A 21,724-nucleotide genomic window follows, 5' to 3' on the forward strand; every position below is an offset into this window, starting at 1 on the left:
CACACACATACACCCATACACACAACTACATGCACCACACATACTGCGCTTATACAGTATCAGTGTGATTTATTTGAACCAATGGACAGCCAGCCAGTAATTTCCAGTTTTTTATTTATCTTTTGGAATATCATTATCTTTTGTGTGACGTTGCCACATTTGCTGCATGTACATTTATTGCTTCTATTTAACTGACGCTATCCTAGAAAAACTTGTATAAAGAAGATGTTGGAAAAATGCTTTAATATCACAGTAATTAATATCAGATTGATTTGATTTGACCATTAAATAAATAACTATATCATCTACAATTTATCAAAAAATGTATTTCATATAAATTCAGTGAATAAGTGTATGAAATGTAACCCTTTTAAAATTACATAATTGACCTAAAATAATAAAGTTTAGTTCCAAAAATCTCTGCATTTCTGAATATATTTTTATAAATAGATTATATACCTTTCTTTTTGCTTAATACTGCTATAAAAGCAAAATAATAGAAAATGTAAAGCATCAAAATATAAAAAGTGCACACAAAATCTGTATGTCAAATATTCCTTCTTCTTTCATGTTGCCTTTCAATTTTGATTGCTAAGAAAATGCTTAAATGTAGCCTATTCTTAATCTGTAAAATATGTTGCTATTCTAATGACAAATGTCTTGCTAAAGCTGCCATGAGACACTGCAAGAGAAGTGCACGTGTGTTCTTGTCGACATACATTGTAATTGTAAATGTGTACTTCAGAGATGTTGAACCTGAGTTCTTACTGTAAAATTGGTGTATTATTTGATAAAATATCATGGAGCTGGGCAGCTCATCTAAATGTGAAAGATAATTGTTCATCAATAATTAGTTCTGGACTGTAAAAATAAAGGAGCGTTCACTGTTTTCAGAAACGTCTACCTGATATTGTTCCCTAGCCGCAATAAATCCCGAGCCCCTGCCAGTAAGAGCACGAACATCATCCAAAACGCCGCTGAAAAGACACAGACACAGTAAATCTTTTTCGCCTGCATGTGCTGCCTGCCACACAACACATAAAATGTCTCCCTCAAAATGGGCTCTTTGTGTGGTCAAGTGAATATGGCCTGAAGAATGAGCCGCAGCACTGTGACTCTTTTCCTGTTTCCTCCGTCTAAAAGCAGACTGGACTGAAATGAAGGCAGACCCCAAAAAAAAATGCCAAACCAAGAATACCAAAAGCAAACCGGGGCTATGAATTGCAAGCTTAAATATGGTCAGCTATCAGTGACATACCCCCCACCCCCCCCCCACCACCACCTTGCTTGAGTTGCTCGGGTTATTTTGCTGGACACTGATACAAATAAAGTCATCCGGTTGCTCTGGTTCCGTCCAATCCCTCAAAGTATGCAGTGTTTCAAGAGTTGTACTCATGCTGTACTCCTCAACACGATACCTACTCCCACAACAGATATGCATTTGTTACACCTTCTGCTTCACCTCAGTCTGACCCCTGTGTCTCACTTTCAGGGTTGTGTCATTCGTTGAATCCTCCTCTGCTGTCCTGAGCTCCATCGTGGGAAACATTTCACACTACAATAGCAGTGGCAGCACGGGTTGCTATTTGGGTGCCCTGTCCCGTGTTTTTGTTGGACATTGGAGCTGCTTTGGGGAGTCAGACTGAGAACAGGCTAAAGGGTCTTTCCCCCTCAGTGTGTCCCTGCTGCAGAGAGACCAGCACTCAGCTCATCAGTCACTGAGCACCAGGAGGGAGGACAGACTCTGTGGGTGGGATGAGAGAATGTAACAGAGATATGTACAATATGGATATGTATGAAGCATATGCATGTCCAGTATTTGCTATTCTGTAATAATTGAAACGTGTGTGTGTGTGTGTGTGTGTGTGTGCGCGCGTGCGTGCGTTCGTGCGTACGTGCGTGCGTGCACGTGTGTGAGTGCAAGCGCGTGTGTGTGTGTCAGGGAAAGTGTGTGTGTCAAGGCAAGAGTGAGTTTTTCGGAGCAGATAAAGGGGAGCCAATAAAATATGACGGGTATGTTTTGAGCACAAGAAGTAGATGTTTGCATGGCTAAAGGGTCAAGAAGGAATTCATTTGTCTGGCTGGAAAGGTCCGATGTGATAAAACATGCACTCAAGCAGCATGTACACCCACGCCTGCACACAAGCTTGTGTTAACACACTAACCTCAGTCGCAGAAAACATGCTCCTTCAGTCTGTTTGAACAAGACGCTTGGCTCCATTTAGTTCCCTCAGCAATGACTCCTCAGCAAGAGCTAAGGCATAAAAGAGCGAAGCACATACACACATGGAGGCCTGATGGATTATGGCTCTCTTGGCCACAGAGGCCTCTCAGCAGGGCTGGCAGACTGAACAGAGACCCCGTGCAGGCCAAGGGGTGAGCCAGAGGGACGAGTAAATACAAAGCTGATGGAATGGGCCCCATTGCAGGACCGCCTGACCAGCGGCAGGGCCCAACCTAGGGGATGATATGGAGCCAAGCATATGACCCAGCAGCGGGGAACCTTTCAGATCATTAAAGGCTTCGTCGCGGCCATTTGATCAGTGTTGAAACCGCCGACTGTAAACACTGGACACAGCAAGCTGCTGTGTTTCCCCCTTGTCTGGAAATCAATCTGCGTGTGCGTGGATGATGGTTGTTTTCATTTCAAAAGTCGTGTTGTACAGAGACTGAAAAAAATGTGCTGTAAAATTAAAAAAAACAACATGCAGCATGTATGGGCTCATCACTTAGTTATTCATCTACTTCAAACTCTTAATAAAAAGTATTGGGCGTGTCAGACTAATTTACACATTATAGGACAATCCATTATTAAGACACCAGGGATATGAATGATCCATTGGTCAGCTGGGGCCAGTGGAAACAAGCTTTAAGAACAATGCTGATGTATTATCTGATACACTGATGTAGTATCTCCAACATTAGCATTCATTTGGACACGTTTGTGTCCGCCTGGTAAATGTAGGTGCAATATCCACCCTCCTTTCAGCTCTGCTTTGGTCTCTACCAACTCTGAGGAAATTATCTGGGGGCTACAGACTCAGGTGATAATTATTTGAAAAACATCTTTCACATTGTGCTATTAGTTTTAAACTGCCATAAGTGGACTGTTATAAGAAGAAGAAATCAATTATTACTGCTGCTTTAGGGCAAGACTATAACTGTTACTTAAAGGTGGCACATGTCATCACTAGTGTCAGTTACAAACAGAGGGTAAAGGTAGCACAAGAAGAGAAGGGTCATAAAGCAAACTGACCTTGTAATGGCTGTCACACTGCAACGTGGGTTTACATCATATTAGCCAATGCGTCACTATCGATAATCCGATGACTACTATTGGGGAAAACCATAAAGGGATAACTGGACATTGTTCTCATTGGTGGCAAACCTCAGCGGCGTTGAAAGCAGATCACTCACCCAGCATGTTTCCCACCGCTGGACGTGACGACACGTGTTCTGCCATTAACTGAACATAAACGTGGTCTGTTCCCCCCACTACGCAAATCAGAACCACCTGCCCCAAGGCCCGGAGAAGTGGCTGGTCTTTTCTCCGGACCTCCTTGGAGGGAGGGAGAGAGAGAGAGGGAGAGAGAGCGCGCCTCTTGTTTGGACAAACGTCAGGGCCCGCTCCGGGGCTCGTACATGAAACGGAGAGTGGAGCAGGGAATCTTACCCTTCCCATAGCCTCCTCTAACCCTGGGCCTCGTCTCCTCCCTTCTGAGCTGAGCGCAATATTTTTTAATTACGTGGAGGAAACTCCTGTTACAAAGGACACTTTCTTAGTCAATCTGCAGGGAGGCTGCGAGGAGTTTCTGGGGTCACCCTCCCCTTTTTTCTCTCTCTCTCTGTCCTGTGTGTGGGCGGTAGATATATCGGCTAACAAACTGGAGTGCATGCCACCCAGAGATTCGGGTCAATGCTAACAGTCTACCTTCCCTCAGGCGCGATGGCACCTGGTATCTGAATGCAATCCCCTTTTGACACATACACCAACACCACAGCTACAGCGCCATCCCTCCCCTTAAGCTCCTATCCTGACCAAACAAATAAACTTCAGCAGCAACTCTTGTCTTACTTTCTTGTTCATATATACTCTTAATTATAATTAATACTATTCTATATAGCAAGACAAAGACTTAGACATGTCAGTAAGCTTTCGCTTCACCCTCAGCCTCTTAGCTCTGGTGGTCTCTAACTGACAGGAACTCAGGCGCTATTTGTTATCTTTAGGCCCAATAAGTCCATCTGGTTTTGGTTTGGCTCCTCAAGATCGCCCCTGGAGATGTGGATGGAGGGGACTTAGGGTGAGGTGGTGGAGGGGCAGTTGGAGGCGGCTTTTTTCTCCTCTCAAATTGAATTTCTCACCATTCCAACCTGGGCCTTGGACCAGGGATAGAGCGAGAGCTTGTGCTCGGCTTCCAACCCTCAGGCTCCTGCAAAGCTATGTGAAAAAAGTAAGTCAGAGGGGTGAAAGAAAATTCCTAGGAAGAAATCAGTATCACCTGTTTTGTCAAAACGACCCGTACGTTCGAAGAAATGGTTATTTACTGACTCGGATTCTCTCAACCTGTGTTTGTAACCCATGGAATGAATGAACTCTCTCTGAACCATTTCTGAGATTAAACCTTTTTGTTTCTGATGAAATGATGTGAAAATAAACAAATAGTAGACTCATGTGTAGGGTGTGTTTTTTCCTTTTTTTTCTCCAAAACTTGGCAACATCTGTAGCATTGGCCCATGTGTTGATGGTTTAAAATGTACAGTAGCCATGATAAAATAATCAATATATCCAGCTAACTATAGTTATACTATTAGATGTACCTACACTATGTATATTGTATACTGCATACACAATCAAAATGTCAGGAAACTGTTCACTTCACTGTTTAAGTCTTTGGGTTTCTTTGGACTTATCTCTGTTCTATACCTTTTCAAAAAGCCAACCTTCATTGTGAAGATCAATGTAATGTTGCAGAAGTAGCCAACAAGAAGATTTCGACAGGTAGCTTCTTGTTGGCCATAGCTAGCTAGTATATGTATACCAATTTTTTAACGTCCTGCACTTGAAACGCACATCCACAATCAATTTCCTGAGAATCTGCGAGAAAAGTCAATATTCTGTCTTCCAGGACAGGACTCCCTCATTACTCTGCTGTCCTTTTCATTTTGAATCACTTAAGTTGAGCATATATTGCAATCATGGAACATTCAACTTGCCAGTTCTTATCCAGTACATGTGCTTATTTATCATATCTTCTTTTCCAGTTGGCTTTGATATCAGATGTTCTGTGTATAGCCTATCCTCCCAGTGGGTGTCCATTTTTAGTTGCACATCTCTCTCCTTGTCCAGTTTCTAAGAAAAAAATTCCACAAGGAGGCTGAGCTCGAGTCGATTTCAGGTTTTCATACAGATGGACGACAGTGTGTCTCCTGCGTCCATCGCTCGTGTCATCGTCCAGTGCATTTTCTTTATAAATCAAAATGGGAGAAAAATGAAAATAACCCCAAACTGTGAATTATTTTGTCAGCCCCTGACAATTTTATGGCCATGACAGTCTCAAACTACTGGATGTAAAAAGTGGTCAACTACTGGGTTTCTATGCCTTTTGGTGGCACAGTTTGCTTTTCTGGTATTTCTGTACAATTAAATACATGCTTCCCGTGGTACTACCCCATAAAGTCTGTACGTATCCCTGACTAACCCTGTGGGTTTCTGTAAAATAAGACGTTACTGTCCTTTAAAGGATAGTGCAGGCTGAATTAAGGTATACTTTGTGGAAATGTAGCTTGAAATGTACACATGGTCCTGACAAACTCACATTGCTGTTTCCTCACTGTCATTCATTTTAAACTTTTCCCTCTTGTGACCTCGGTAAAAATCCGTGATCGCCACTTTTTCTCCAGTGTACTGATTCAAAGCCATATTTCCCCAACATCATCATCATCATAATTATAATCATCATCCCACACATTCAACTTATTTTCTCAGGTGAACAAGCTGTACTTTGCCCTTCATTAGGCTCCTGCAGTTGTACTTTCATCTTGAGCGTATGTTTGTGTATTTAAGGTTAAAATAGACCTGAGCTCTGGTTGTAAAATTATCTACAAAAGTGGTTCACTACATTATGACAGACAAACAAAATTCTTTATGAAGACTGATTTTAATTTCAGAGGGGGAACGTTTTTTTTTCTCTCAGTAATCCGAGAGTGACAAAGGTTTACGTGATTGTCTCAGAACTAAATTTACCAAAAAGAGAAATAAATTTGCCGATTATATTTGGTTGAAGCTACTGTTTCACATTAAGAGACCACAAATTGGCTCCTAAAGAGGGTATCATTATTCATGTTTTATATCTAAAATGTTTGCAATAATACTACCTTGAAAATGCTACCTATTGACAAGTGGCATGTGTTCTTTTAAATACATAACATTGTGTTTTGATTTTTTCCAATATAAAACAGATCTCATGACAGATTCATTTTAAATGTCTTTAAGGTGTGACGGGACATTCACCAATACCTCTATGCCTTCGGGGGAAAAAACTGTAGTCAAATTCCCATCTTCCAACTTCAAAAAAGATCCCAATTCTTGACTGCTAGAGGACACAAGTTTTCTGCTTCATAATTACGCAAACTATTCCATTTAAATCAATTCAATTCAATTTCAAGCACCAAATCACAACATACATTATCTCAAGGCACTTTACATAGTACGGTCGAGACCTCACAATATTACAGAGAGATCCAACAGCTCCCAAAATGTGCAAGCACTCGGCGTCTGTGAAGAAGAAAAAACAACGCAAAAACTTTAATTTGGCAAGCCTGACAATTCAAGGTTCAAGCTCTTTGTTTTATTCATAATGTCTTCTCCCTTTCCTTTGATAGTTTTGTGTTCTATAACGTAATGTCTTCTCCCTTTCCTTTGATAGTTTTGTGTTCTATAACGTAATGTCTTCTCCCTTTCCTTTGATAGTTTTGTGTTCTATAACATCTAAGTGAAGTGGAATAAAGGCAAACAAACTCTGATGACACAATTTCAGTTTAATGGGTGTGTATACACTTCACAAACACATGCTGAATTTGAAAACTGTTAACACCTGGTGAGGACAATGTCTTTCACAATCACTCTGTGTTCAACAACAATCAATGTGACATTGATCATGAAGTTAAATTGACATCACATAAATGTGGTTCTAACAAGAGGGTACGCACCGAGGCAACATTAGGTAGGTAGTGTACTGCTTTCAGTTAATGGACCTTCACGGAAGGTATTTGAAAGATAGATCTTTGTAACGTGGAAAAAGCGCCTAAGTAATTACTCTTAATACTGGCTGATAGCACATAAACATATAATGACATGCAACCAAGAAGAAAAGAAAATAATACAGTTAGTCGATAAGACAAAAAAAACTGTGTTGGTGAAACGTATTTTCTTCATAAACACCAGGACAAAATACGGTGAAACAGATGGAGGAGACATGAGCTTTTCAACATTACTTTCCTATGGTACTACGGCAGGTTAGGGTATAACATAAATTTAAATAAATAACAGTATAAAGTGCACATACTACAGCTCGACACCCACCGCAAAAATTGTATTCTGCCCTTACGTTCAACATACAAGATATTTAAGATATGACAAAATGTGGATTTTAATCTACAGTACAGCATCTATTTACAGCCCAAAAATATGAATAACTGAGGGGAGGAAGGCATCACAGATCATTACAGTCATATCAACTGAATCATGATGTAGCCTTCATGTAGAGGAATTTGAGGTATGTTTCCCAACATGTAAGTTTATTCAGCAGGATATGAATACAGCAGCAATGACAGTCCAGTGAATGTGGTTATGTGGTACATGTGAGGGTGAGTTTTATATACAGCACAATGTGCACGTTCAACTCTCAAGACAAAGGTGCCACACACAGTTAAGCTCATCCAGTAATATATGACAATATGTGTATAATGATGGTCAGATTATGACTTTTGCACCTTTTTGAATTGCCATCTTCAACAGGTTGAATAGGGGAAAAAAACACCTTACACAGTAATATAATGCAATAAACCATCACCACAAACATAAAACTCAACAGTTGACATCTCTGACACAGTCCCAACAATAGCTGAGTACTGTAATCATCACAAAGGTCGCGTTTACTGTACGATACATGTTGTAGGATGTTCTTCCGATTTTTCTTCACGTGCTGTTGCTCTAGCTTTGCAATTTATTTTCGGCCAAAGTTGCACGGTGAAATGCCTTCTGCGACTATCACCTATTAAATCCAATATGAACAAAACTCTTATATATTGCTTTGGTTTACTGGTGACATGGACACAACACAGAGGATTACATTTCAGGAAAAAATGCCGCAGGTGCATTGACTGAAATGAAGGTAACACACATTGACAGGAGGGTTGGTCCGAGTGGCCACAGCTGGAGCTGTCACATCAATGCAGAGCCCTAAAAAAGTGGGAAATTATTACAATTGGGACTTTCTCTCTTCGACAGGAAGACACTGAATCCCTTTTCTCTGCCATGCTCAAAATTTGAGACATGCTTCCCCCTTGTGGACGATTTGAAATTATTCCTGTGAAAGGTTGAGTGCAATATTTAAGTGTCCCATAAGCATTTAGACTTGTCAAAGCAAAATTAGACAAGGTGACGATGAAATAAAACAAAACAACAGACCAACCTCAACTATCAGTCGTGGGCACACATGACGATCGTCGTGATCTGCACATAGTTTTCTGTGAAACAGAGGGTCAACAATAATACCTCAATAAATAATTCATTAAAAAAATGTAATAGCACAGTGACACATAATGTAGGTGTCCTTGTTTTCTCAATGTATTTCTGTATCTATATTTTATTTGAAAATTTGCATATTTTACTTACTCAAGCATTTGCACCACATGCAATAACATTTGGAAGAAGCATAAGCAGCATTCATTCTGTTGACTGACACACATTCAAAAAGATTTGTGGTATCTTAGTTATAATGAATTGAGGCCAGAAATGTGTATTCTACCTTCGTATGAAGGCGATGATGGAGCGCTGAGTCAGACAGCCAAGGGTGTCTTAATGATTCGGATGCCCCCATCCTCCAACTGAGGAGAGAAACAATGACACATATATATTTTTCAATAAAAAAGACTGTATTTCAATGAGAAGTAGATGTTAATCTCAGTTTAGGACTGAGATTCGGCAAGACACGGCAACAAGATGGATACCTTTTATTTACAATAAGGAGCCTGGAGATGAAATCTTTGGCTTCCTCTGATGTATCTATAAACTCTTGTTCCTCAAAGTTCCACTGACAGGCCAAGATGTTATTCAGAGTCTGATTGTCGTCATCACCCAGGAAGGGGCAGAGACCGCTCAGACTGACAGGAAGAGGCACATAGTCATCAACATTAGTCTTTGGAAAGAATGTGTATGCATGTGTTTGTGTGTGTGTACTTACAGCATGTAGGTGATGACGCCAAGGCTCCACATGTCTGTGTTGAACGACACAAAGTCGTAGTTGATGACTTCAGGAGCGAGAAACTCTGGAGTGCCAAAATTCACCCGCAGCTTCTCCCTTGGTTTATATCTATGTGGGGATATAATGAAAATTAATATCAAGGACATTTTATAAGTCCAGCAGGACATGAAACAAATAGAAGCAAATGCCTGTACTCACATCCTGGCGAGACCAAAGTCGATGATTTTGATCTTATTTGTGACTCTGCTCACGCACAGAATGTTTTCTGGCTGAAATCAAAAACAAAACAGGGATTTTTAACTGAGGAGCTGTAATTTAACTTCAGTAATATATAAATTCTGCATAAAAACTGAAAAGTGGCTTTGTTACCTTTAGGTCCAGGTGTAGGATGTACATCTTGTGCATGTGCTGCAGGCCCTCACAGATCTGCCTGATGAACACCAAAGCGTCCAGCTCCATTAAAGTGTAGTTTTCATCAATGATCCTGTCGAACAGCTCCCCTCCACCAACACTACGGTTAAAGACAAATGCATAAAGCAATATTCAAACACCGCAAATTTAAAGCTGATTAAATCTGAAGTATATGTTTTATGGTAGCAAAATTGCCCAAACTTTTAAGTATACATTTCTCACTCAAACTTAATTCATAATTAAGTAAGTTAGCAAGAACTCTACTGGGCATTAGTGGTGTATCCCTAGTCCCACCAATTTAATACAATTTAAAAGACAATAATTTGCTATAAATTGATCAATAAGCTGTTTTGAAATAAATAAACACGTGCTGAAAATATAGAAGAAGGAGGAGCATACTATTCAAGTACAAGGATGATGTCATTCCTTGACTCATAAGCTGCATAGAGCTGGATCAGGTTGGCATGGTCCAGATTATTCATGACCTGGATCTCATTCTTCACCACCTCCTACCAAAAACACAGGTGCAGACAGACAGACAGATGCAGAAGCAGACCAACGGACACAAATGCAGACGAACATGGACACCCGGATACACAGGCAAGCAAACACACGGACACGATGAGAGGTTTCAGCTGTTCTCTGCTATGAGACAATGCATCTTCTCTTCTAGGTCAAACATTTCTCACCTAGGTGAGAAGTATTCCCTTTGCTTCTGTTCCAAATGTGGCTTTGTAGTTCACTAGCATATACTAAAAATGTGTAACTGAGCACCTCTCCTGCTTTTTATATCATGTGGCGTGGCTCTCATTGTAGTTATAAAAAATATGGGACTAACTCATTATTTATGAAAGAGTGCGTTAGGTGCTGTACCTTTTCTTTCTGACCCCTGGCTTTGATGACCTTCGCTGCCAAAGTGAGACCAGATGAGTTTTCAATGCATTTGTGCACCTGGCCAAAGCGACCCCTTGAAGAGAAAAAGACAAAGAAAATCCAGAGTTGCCAACTCTATCACCTCAAATCATACATCCTAGAAGCCTAGACACAGTTGTGAAACAGGACAGAGACAGTTTTTTTGTGCGTGTGTGTGTGTGTGTGTGTTTCCCATGTCAAATCAAAAATTGATCTTGCTTCAAACAGAGATTCCTTATCTGTTATTTCATTAATTCTGAGCTGGGCTCTGTCTCCTCTTTGAAGACTTGGATTAACACTTAGTGATTAGCTACCAGCTGGCACCGGGGATACAGTTTCACATACCATTCAGTCCTGAAGTAAAAATAACTGCCGTGACTCTGAAGTTATGAACCAGGGGCGAAGAGAGGAGATGAGGGGGGAGGGTTATGCAATTAGGCTTTGAAACTTTTTCCCACCATCTCATGTCAACTAGTGACATTAGATTTCCTTCTTTCTTTCTTTTTTTTTATTCATTTTACATCACACAGAAGTCCAGTGCTCACCCGCCCAGGACCTCCTGCCAGTTGATGGTGTAGAAGTTGCTGATCTGGTTGGGCTTGGCCGACACAATGCGGTGATTAAAAGGAGCCCCTGGCGGAGGAATGGTGTCTAAAGTGGGATGGAGGAAGGAGAGAAAAGATATAATCTGTATTAATAGGTTATGAGAAAAGTGAGAACAAGGGAGTTCCATTGTTGATCAGCTGCAGCGAGGCTTTCGAAAGGGTACATGGCTGCCATAATCAAGTTAGCACATTGTGCACTAACGTGCTATGGTAAACACAGTTGTTGCCTTGATATGAGAGAGGAGCAGCCATGCTTCAGCACAATATATCTTCTAGTTGTAGTCCCAGACAACCTTTGAGGCTTTATATTACTTCATACTGCTGTGCTGTAGCAACTTAACATTCTCAGAAGGGTAAACTATGTGATGGTGACACTGTGTCTTAATTACCTCAAACCAGATTGGTATTTCTGTACTGTAGTATCTGTTACTTCTCAGGTGACACAAACACAAAAAGCTAATATCGACCTATGTGTCATCCTGGTATATCCATCAGTCTTCTTCTTGTATGATCTTAAAACTAATACAGACTCTTCTATTTGAGTAGTGTGACTTACACTTCTACAGGGAATTCAAAATTTAGGGGTGATTAATTTATTTCAGCACTGCATTACAGCGGCTGTTTTTTTCCAGGACCAGGAAGTTTAGTGCTAATACTATTATTTTTTGCAAAAAAAATGAAATTTAAAAAATGATCTACTGTGATTAGTAGCCGAGGAGTACTGACTTACCAATTAAGTACCGCTCGGCATCGTCATCTTCCTCCTTTGCTGCATCGTTTGCCTTCCTCTCTCTCTCCACCCTTTGTTTGAGGTTTAACTGGATTTCGACTCCATCCGCCCTAAAGACGGCCCAGCCCTCAGACTCCAGCTTATGTTCGTCCTCGTCGTTGTCTTCTCTCTTCTCCTTCTCCTCCTCCACCACCAATGCTTGGCTCTTTGTGGGTTCCGCCAATAAAAAGTGCTCCTCTGTCACAAAGGTCTTGGTAGTTGTGCTGCTGATCTCCACTTTCTGGTCTTGCTCAGATGGGCTGTGGTCGTCGGGGCTGAAACAACATTCATGGTAGGTTTTTTTTGTGGTCATTTATTTATTTATTTTTGTATTCTTTGTCATTATAAATCAAATGTTGTCTGAGTAAAGATGAATCAAGTCATTTAATCAATGATACATCTGGATGATTGCAATACACAAATAAATCTTTACATTGGATGCATACTATTGCAGACTACTGCAGACTATCATGCTAAAACCTGTGTCACGGAGCTTTATGATCACTATCTTACGATAGAAACATTTATTTGAATGTTAAAGACATCAGAAAAGAGACATCAAATGTCTTGTTTGAAGATCACTTTAGATATATTATTATCTAAATAGTTGCAAACTAATTTTATAGTCATTGCAGCTCTTATATGGGTTAAACATAGAATACCTTGCAGCAGCAGTTGGTTCTTTTTCATTGTCATGCACAGCAGGGAGCTCTGGGGCTTCGGCTACTTCGTCTGCAGCAGAAGCTTCCTCTTCCTCCTTCTCCTCTGTGACTTTGAGCGTTTCCTCTTCATCCCCTTTCACAGCATCCTTCACATCGAGCTTGGGTTCCTGCCCTGTAACCCCTGCCTCTCCCTCAGGTACCTCTGCCCCCACTTCCTCCTCACTTAATGCCTCAACAACCTCGTGGCTCTCAGCCGCTTCGGAATCTTCACGCAGGTAGTCCACCAAATTGCAACCGGAGGCATTGAGTTGTTGGTCTTTGGGGGAAACTCCAGCCTCCAAATCAAGATATCCAGTGGTGAGCTGGTGGTCTGATTTCTCAGTGTTTGCCCTGTTGAGTTTCTGCACCTCTTGGAGAAGCAAAACCTGCTTCTTCATAGAGATATTATCTATGAAAATACAAAGAGAATTTGAAGTCATACGTTTACAACCTGATAAATACCCATCGTAGTATTGTGTCATGTTTAAAACTGTGAAAGGTTATAGGTTAAAGCGTGAGGTTGCCAAATATTCTACTCTGGCCTTTTGAACTTATTGTTAGTAGGCTATATCTGTACATAATCCGTAATATCACACAATAAGATGTTCTTCTCATAGAAGCTTTATGAGTAAATACATGCTCTTGTGTGAACTAGCGAAGGAACCAGGGTGTTTAAGCACTGAAATACAGTATTTTTTTGCATTATAGATTATAAATTAACATATGTGAATCTCAGCACCTTCTGTGTCTGGGGGCTTTATCCTCTTTTGAGCTTTTTGACTCTTGGGGCTCAAACAAGGCTTCTCTGTCCCATCTTTACCTTTCTGGTCTTTTATCTGCGAAGTACAAAAAAATCAGTGAAAAGAGGGGGGGGGGGGGGGGGGAGAAGAAATTTATTAACATGTTGCTAAATGTTTAAAGAAATTGTCTTAATTACAATGTTATATGATAGAAACAGTTTGATATTTAGAATTCTGATTGCCTAATTATTCTTAAGTTATAATTAAATGCCATAATGTTTTATTGTTCTTAAAAATAGTGTGACAAAAATGAAAAATGTCATTTTGTCTAACTTTTCTTGTCAAGGATACCAGCAAAATAACATTGACAGACCTTTAAGCTAGAAAAAAATCATGAAGAACTAGGTTGAGCCAGAAATGCAAAAGTAAATACACACATTTCTACAAATAAAGAGATAAGTTGCTGTGTATATAATGTCTCTACCACATTGAACGTACACATTTTCCACATTTGCGAGAGGCGAGGAAATGCTTTGGTCCATGGAGCTTTTTCTTGTGAGAGAGCTGCGGAGTACTGGGCTCACATGCAGGAGTTATCTGTTGATTCCCTTTACCGGTTTTATTAGAGGTAGTTCTCTAGTAAAAGGACAAGATGGCAATGCTTAGTAGGTTACATGGAATGGAATAAATATCACATGTTAAGTATGACTGTCAATAAAACACTGATATGATGAAGTTAGGGTCACACAACATAACACATGAACCAGAAGTCCAACAAATTGTAAAATCATTAACTTGACAGTGACAGGTAGATTTGATGTTAAGGTCAGATGTAAAATGCACAATGACAAATTAAACAGTAATTCAATGAAATGACACATAAAGTTATGAAAGGGACAAAACAGAAGCAACACCTCCTTTGTTTTCATCTTACAGATTAGCACATGTATTGCCATGCGCAGACCCACTTGGTCTTGGGAGCCATGCCTTTGATTACTCGTGGCAGATGGATAGACAGCAGCAGGGCAGTGAATTTATAGCTTATCACTTGTCACACACTCGGCGACGGAATGCAATGCTGACCCTGAGTGGAAAATATTACAAGTGACCATAGGCTGTTGTTCAAATTTGTCAGCTAAAGGAAACGCACTAAACACTCTCCGGTCAGGTTAGCATGGAAAAAACCTGTCTCGGATGCTGTTGTGAGGTAAACAGCGCAGGAGATATTTGGAGTGCAGTGTTTCAGTGACGGCAGTGCTTGTAGGAGCTCAAATCTCCAATAGGGAGAGTGGGGAAAGCGTGTACAGAGGCCATAGTAACAGACAGAAATCTCACACCTCCGGAGGTGCTGGAAGATGGAGTAGCCACCTGACAAGTGCACTGACGACAACAGAAATTCCCTGAAATGTGACTCACACGAAAGCAATCAGACTGACGTGTGGTCATTGATCACCAGACTATAACCTATAAGCCGTACATTTATGATCGCAACCTTAAATTGTAAATTGAATTAAAAGAGTCACATCTTCTTAATTCAATACATATTCAGATTCAAATAAATGAATTGCGAACCGTGCAGTATGACGTAAGCATTCCTTCAAGTATGTGCTAATGTTGTCACATGAGGTCACAATCACTCAGGTAAGTTTGCTCTTTGCTCGTAGGTCATAGAGGTAAAGAGATATGGCTCAACAGCAAAGCAAGTGATAGGAGTGTGATGATGGCTCTAAGTGCAACACTTGCCTCTGAGGCCAAGCAGCACTTATTGACCTATATATAAGGTCATGATCTGCTTATGATTGTGTAATTAAAGCAAAGGCCCTAGATTTGATTTAAGGCAGTAGCTTTAAAGTCACAGGAAATGCTTTTCTTTCTTTTCTTTTTTAAAGCCTTCAAACATATGTACATTTTAGAACCTTATCCAGCCAAAGCAAAGTTGAAACTTTGGACATCAAGTAAAAAAAGTTAAAATTCTGCATCAGGACATACACACGCAAAGCATAGGAGAGCAACAGTAACTCCACTGAGATCATATTTACATCATTTATAAGTAATATTACAAGTACATATTTATTTTTTTTACTTTTCTGCCACTGTGCCAACAGATATCAAACGCTGCATGCCGTGTTAATTGCAGACCTTTATTTGGAAGCTTTAAATCAAGGCTACTTTAACAGGATTATCAGCAGGAATCCCAGTAACGGTTTATGAATGGCTATTTTGCGCTACAGTTTGTATAGAATCACGTTGCATAGACTTCAGGCAATACCCCCTTTACAGCAGAGGCTGCTAGTGACATACAACTGGCACACCATTGAAATAAACAGAAGCAAGACTACGGAAATAAAGTGAGTCATTGAGAGAAAAAAAACTCCTAAAGAGAGAAGGGGAGAAATCCTGACTCATCCCAATTTGCTGACACCTAACGCCTTGAGCTGAAGGGGTTAAAGCCCTTTTAGACCACAAACACTGCAGCCCCGATCCAAAAACAGCATATTCTAAACTGGGCCACTCACATTTCACCCCTGGCCTCACACTGGCCCTCTCGTGCCCTGCCCGGGGGTCCCACTGTGAGCCACTTGCCAAGAGGGACATGTTGCATTCAGCGCCGGGTAGAGATCCAACAAGCACAAATCTGAGTTAAATCTTTATATAAGCTGCTGTGACGTATTTATTTGCGGTAACTTGCATAACACTGTAACATTTGGGCTCTTAATCACGTTGCCTTCAATCAGCAAATTGGCAAATGTTAACATACCGAAGCCTAGACACCACCCATTACACCTGCCCATTAAATGGAGCTTTTAGCACACAAGCCAAGTCACATTCACAGGCGCACTGTTGGAGTGGTCAGCTTTACTGCTATGATCATTTTCACATGTTCTGCCAAGAACAACCAGATCTTGGTAAAATCATAGTTAGCATGTCAGAAAATATACAGTATCTTTTACAAAACTGACAAGATCAGGACTAGATGTCTATGCAACATCTTTAGATACCTAGAATGATAAATGCACATTTGGAAATATCAAATACATAATACAGAATTTTGAATGCATACCTCAGAGTCTATCCTAGAAGGTGTTGAATTCTCAATCCATATCAACAATGTACCGCAGCCTCTTTAGATTCGAGAACACTGTACATACACACTGGCAAAAATTGTCTTGAGTTTCAGCATTCTTATTCTCACCTTGTCCAGCTTCTTGGTGATTGTATCTGTAGACGTTTTCCCCTTGATAGCTTGCTTTCCCTTACTGTCTTTGGGTTTGGAGCCCTTCCGAGCTGTGGGGCCTTTGAGTATCAGCTCTATAATCCTTGAACTCTTCACCGTCTCCCCAATGAAGCCGATCACCTGCTGCATGCTGAGGACCAGCTTTTCCATCCCTTCCAGTTTCTGAGCCTGCTGCTCGGAGCGCTGGTTCACCACCGACATGATGGTGCTCATCTCGTGGCATATCTCCTTCACTTCTCGCCCCACGACCTGGGTCTGGCTCATTGGCAGATGGATCTCCTCCTTGTCAACCTTCAGATTCTCCATATCCTTTTCAATGCCGTCAATGTCCTGAGACATCCCATCCAGTCGGTTAAGGACCTTTTCTTGAATGTTGATGAGCTTGTCCATCTTGCTGCTCAGTGACTCAATCCGATTTTGGATGAGGTCAAAGCCTGCACCGTTGTCATCTCCTACTGTTTTCATTACCAAGGCACTCATGGCTTCCAGTGATATAAAAATCACGTTAAGACACCGACCTCAGACAAAAATAGGACTAGTAACGTCCGTGACAGAGACAAAAAGGCTTCTTTAAAAATCGTAGCCAGCTCTACCTTTCAGTGTTCCAAGTTGGTGAGTAAACTAATTTAAATACAGAAATGTGAAACAAAAAACCCCCCGACTCCGACAAGGCAAACATTCAAAACCAATAACCAGTTATGAAGATTTTGTAAAAGTAAAATAAGATCAGCAAAGTATGATTTAAAATAAATCTATTTCTCTCAAACTGTATCCCTGGCGCCTGCTTCTCTCCACAATAGCAATGGCATTAAGAATGGAGTGAGCCGGTGTCCCTAAATGTAAATGGACAGCCTACGTCAGCAGGGGTCAAGTGTTTGGGGTGGGGGCTTGGCAATGCTCAGGCTATGAGACATTTGAGAGCCTTCAAGTGTTAAGCCCCACCACCGTCACTCGACTGTTGGGTGTCAAAATGGTCACTGTACACAGTACTTCTTCGACGTCTAAGACAAGTGGGACAATGCTCATTGGTTTGTACCCTTTTTTACTATTCCAATGACGTTAACTCGTCGTAACAGGTGGACATGTCTGGTCCATGTTCTTGAGTGGACAGCACAGGAGAGAGAGGGGTGGGAGAGGTAGTTTTCAAAGCAGAAGAATATGTTGAGATATAAACTCAAAATAGATACTGTGTTGACAATTTAAAAGAAATGATTCATGACATTGAGGTGATTAAAAGGAGTGGGCTGCTGGTTATTTGGCACTACTTCATGCAGTTCTGTGTCTGTGTGCAATTGTGCATGAGGACCGTGTTGCAATGCAAATGCCCTCCTTATCTCTTGGATGCCTGTAACTTGCACCCAATGTCAGGGGAAACGGGAGGACGCCCGCGGTTCCTGGAGTCCTATGATTTTTAGCCCCTCTGCTGAAAGAAGAGATGGTTGACACTTGTGATTTATATGATGCCTACTCTCTGACAAAAAAATCACTGATAACTTCCCTTAAGAGAGTAAGGGACCAATCTTAACTTAGCTCTTGTAATATGACCGTAATCCGTGTCCCCCTGTAAAATATGGTTTATCCTAACAACAGATGTGTTTATGTCAACTCACAGGGTACAAACAGAAATTATTCAAAGTTTAAATAACTACAGGTTATTCAAGCTACTCCCTGACAAGTTCGCCTTCACACACATCCCAAACTAATTTTGCCGCCATAAATTCACAGTTAATAGAGCTGAAGAGCAATCCAGCTTTGCTCAAGCCACCATGAAATTCTTTTCGACAACAGAGACTCAGGCTGCAAACTGAGCCACGGTGACCCCAGCCAAACTCGATTCACCCTGGTGGCTCAGGCCAAAATCTGGACTCATGATTGCAGGGACCAAGGAGGGATGTGCAACCTGGCAGATGGAGAGGAGTTGTGCAGGGTAATGTGATGGAAGGGACGGAGTTAAGTCATCACACCAAGGGCTGTGTATCACTTTCAATCTTATAAGAATCAAACTGCATCGTGAAAAGCCTTGTGTTATTTTCATACATCGGTAAGGCTTGTAACAGCAGATTGACCCCTTGTATTTCTATTTTCCACCGGGGTTCACTCATGTAAGGTGACTATAACGGAAAGAACAAGTGCCTCTGAAGGGGTAGACACAGATGGGAGTGGAACCGACCATCAATCAGTCGGGGAGAGACGGCGACGCTCACACCTGTCCCTGGATGCCAACAGATGACAGACAACGTAGGTCATATGCAGCATGTTGTGTCAATTTGTGGGGACACTTTCGTATGCAGTGGTGGAACAGCCAGACTGGAGTTTTTTCCCACACAAGCTGCGAGAAGTGTGCTAAGTGTTTCTTGTCAAACGAGAGAAAAAGAAACAACGTTTTACATTTTAATGTATCTTGCATTGCATAGAGGTATAAAGGCCACTTTAAAGGTAATTAAACCCAGCGTGGGATATAAACAGACATTTGGCCTCTGAGGCTTATGCAAATATGGAGTTTATCACGGTGAAGGTAACAGCATCTTGACTAGTGCTCAAAGTCTTCTCTCACCTTCTCTGCCAAGCCAAAGCATGTGGACACACAGCCCGAGCACACACAAGGTGGCAGCCCACAAATCGCTGCCTTGCCTACCGGCGCATGATTAGAGTGTTTAGTTTATGTTGCAGCAGAATTTTCAGGATGCTTGGAGACAATGTCAGCTACGTAAAAGCCTGAGTAAAATATGATGAATAATGGTCTGTGTGTGTGTGTGTGTGTGTGTGTGTGTGTGTGTGTGTGTGTGTGTGTGTGTGTGTGTATGTGTGTGTGTGTGTGTGTGTGTGTGCGTGTCCAGGTTGACCTTGCATTTTCAACTTAAAAGTTTTTTTTTATGATTATGTCATTTGTTTAATTGAAGATTTATTATTATTATTATTATTTGATTAATTGTTTGTATGTTGTCAAAACACAGTGAGCACAATGAGATCTTTTCCAACATTGTATTTTGTCTGTCAAACCTTAAAAACCAAATAATGTAATGTGAAATATGATATTTCAAGGGCTGGAGCCAGAGCATTTGAAAAAAAGAAGAAGAAAATAACAATTACTCAAAACAAAAACAATTAAATGATCATTAAATTACATCAACTACTGGGGTGGGGTTTTTCTTCTTGTTGTTGTTGTTGTTTTGTTTGTTGTTTGACAAAAAAAAAAACCCTGAACATTCCATACATGTGGATGGTTGTGACCTGAATGGACCTCAGCAGTGGAATATTTGTTTGGCATCTGGGGGAAGGTGAACTGTTAAAAATGGAGCAGCACCTCCCTTGCCGAGAACACAATGTCCCGGGGAGCGCTGGGCCTGTGTGCCGTGGCTACTGTCCAGTCACCTCTCCAGTCTCCACTCACACAACGCACCGCCTGCCAGCACCGGCTATACTTTCTCTCGGAAACTTGTGGCCTTAAATGTGTGTGGCAGCCATGAAACTTTACTCCTCGTGCTAATGTCTACGACGTCTTCTCTGTTCTTTCCCTGTCCTCTCAGCTTTTCTCTTGGCATGTAGGCACATTCTGCTGCTGCACGTCAACAGACATTTGAGTTTTGTTTTAAAAGGTTATAGAACATTGGACTACGTTCTGCAAATTTAAATGAGCATGCACACACATTCAAACTCGGGCCTGCGTGTCTAGAAGAATCTAAATGTTAAAAAAATTCCTTATTCCTTTGGGAACTGGACGTGCTCAGATGAACTACATAATGTGAAACTGTGTGTGCTTGGTCCATACACTGATTAACTAACAGTGATTGAAACTAAGTACATTTATTCAAATTAGTAAAATTAAACAGTCACTTTGCAGATTAGCTGCAACATATATTGAGTAAAGAAACATTGACCAACAGTGACATTAAAATGACACTTAATAAAATATAATAATATAGTCTAAGCAAAATGAGAACTTACCATTGATATGTTGAATATATTTTCCTAATATTTCAGGAAAAATATGAATGTATCTCTTTTACTTTATTGTTATCATTCAAGAATTATAAGCACGAGAGCATTGCTACTATATGTTCCTTTATTTATTTATATTGTTTTAGAAAAACAATTTTTTATAATAGTTAATGTTAATCGCAATTAGGAAATTATTTGATTTACCCAGTTTTCCAATATACTGCATATTTTCCATACTTTGTATACTTCCATGAAAGTATACAAAGTTTTGTTGGAAATTTTCCCCATTGAAATTAAGAGATGAAAAGTTAAAATCTTCTCTAAAATGTAACTACTTCAGCTTAAATTCAACTGGAGACTTTGTTTAAACTTTAAACAAGTCGCAAGACTTACAGATATCAAACCGTTTAATAAATATCTTGTACAAAAGAATTGTACAAAGAAGAGTGATGGCAGCTTCAGGCAAGCTGTCAAGGGAAGGCAATAAGCTATATTCATATTTGAGTAATCAGTGCATTTATGGCATTTTTAAAGATAACACCCAATTTATCAATCAATGAAACGTTTAAATATTAAGTGTAATCATAAAGAAATGGTTTAAGTTAGGATGACCTGCTGTAATACTTGTATTTCCATAATCACACTAGTCCTTGAGTAGTAATACTTTCAAGTTCAGTGCCTCTAATTGAGGAAGATATTCGCCGATGCACTATAATTATAAGTATGGAAATATGAGAAGCACAATACACTGAGGATGTACTGAAGGTTAGTGACAGAATACGAAGAAAGCCTAGTCACATACCTGAGGATCTCCTACAGTAAATGTCAGTGTAGATGTCCTAAATGCCAAAAGAGGAATGGAAACAAGAGAGGGTGAGAGGGCTTCAGCTTGTCTCTGAAGCGCACTATCACCACATTCAAGAT

The 21,724-nt window shown here is 40.5% G+C and overlaps 1 protein-coding gene across 3 annotated transcripts; it reads right to left on the minus strand.

Annotated features, from left to right (window-relative positions):
- Positions 1-7,023: 7,023 nt before the first annotated feature.
- Positions 7,024-17,809, minus strand: mylk4a (myosin light chain kinase family, member 4a). 3 transcript variants are annotated; one of them, XM_035634787.2, is made up of 15 exons: positions 16,820-17,809; positions 14,125-14,262; positions 13,626-13,722; positions 12,848-13,295; positions 12,147-12,460; positions 11,357-11,462; positions 10,773-10,866; positions 10,299-10,408; positions 9,858-9,999; positions 9,687-9,757; positions 9,468-9,596; positions 9,235-9,387; positions 9,033-9,111; positions 8,697-8,751; positions 7,024-8,464 (listed from the first exon to the last, which is right to left on the minus strand). In XM_035634787.2, the coding sequence occupies exons 1-14, from the start codon at positions 17,339-17,341 to the stop codon at positions 8,698-8,700; spliced, it is 2,457 nt and encodes an 818-aa protein (XP_035490680.1). In that variant the 5' UTR covers positions 17,342-17,809; the 3' UTR covers positions 7,024-8,464; position 8,697. The 3 variants fall into 3 exon arrangements, with proteins under 3 accessions (XP_035490680.1, XP_035490681.1, XP_035490682.1); XM_035634788.2 differs by having other exon boundaries at positions 7,024-8,591; XM_035634789.2 differs by lacking the exon at positions 14,125-14,262.
- Positions 17,810-21,724: the final 3,915 nt, after the last annotated feature.

The sequence above is a fragment of the Scophthalmus maximus genome, chromosome 5, assembly GCF_022379125.1.
Source record: "Scophthalmus maximus strain ysfricsl-2021 chromosome 5, ASM2237912v1, whole genome shotgun sequence".
Lineage (NCBI taxonomy): Eukaryota > Metazoa > Chordata > Actinopteri > Pleuronectiformes > Scophthalmidae > Scophthalmus > Scophthalmus maximus.

Bases quoted from the DNA above. Each gene is read 5' to 3' on its own strand.
- mylk4a (XM_035634787.2), bottom strand. From the start codon at position 17,341: ATGAGTGCCTTGGTAATGAAAACAGTAGGAGATGACAACGGTGCAGGC. The intron at 14,263-16,819 runs GTGAGAATAAGA...TCCTTTTACTAG, and splicing joins TCACCAAGAAGCTGGACAAG to AGAACTACCTCTAATAAAAC. The intron at 10,867-11,356 runs GTGAGCACTGGA...TTTCTCTTCAAG, and splicing joins TGGCAGGAGGTCCTGGGCGG to GGGTCGCTTTGGCCAGGTGC.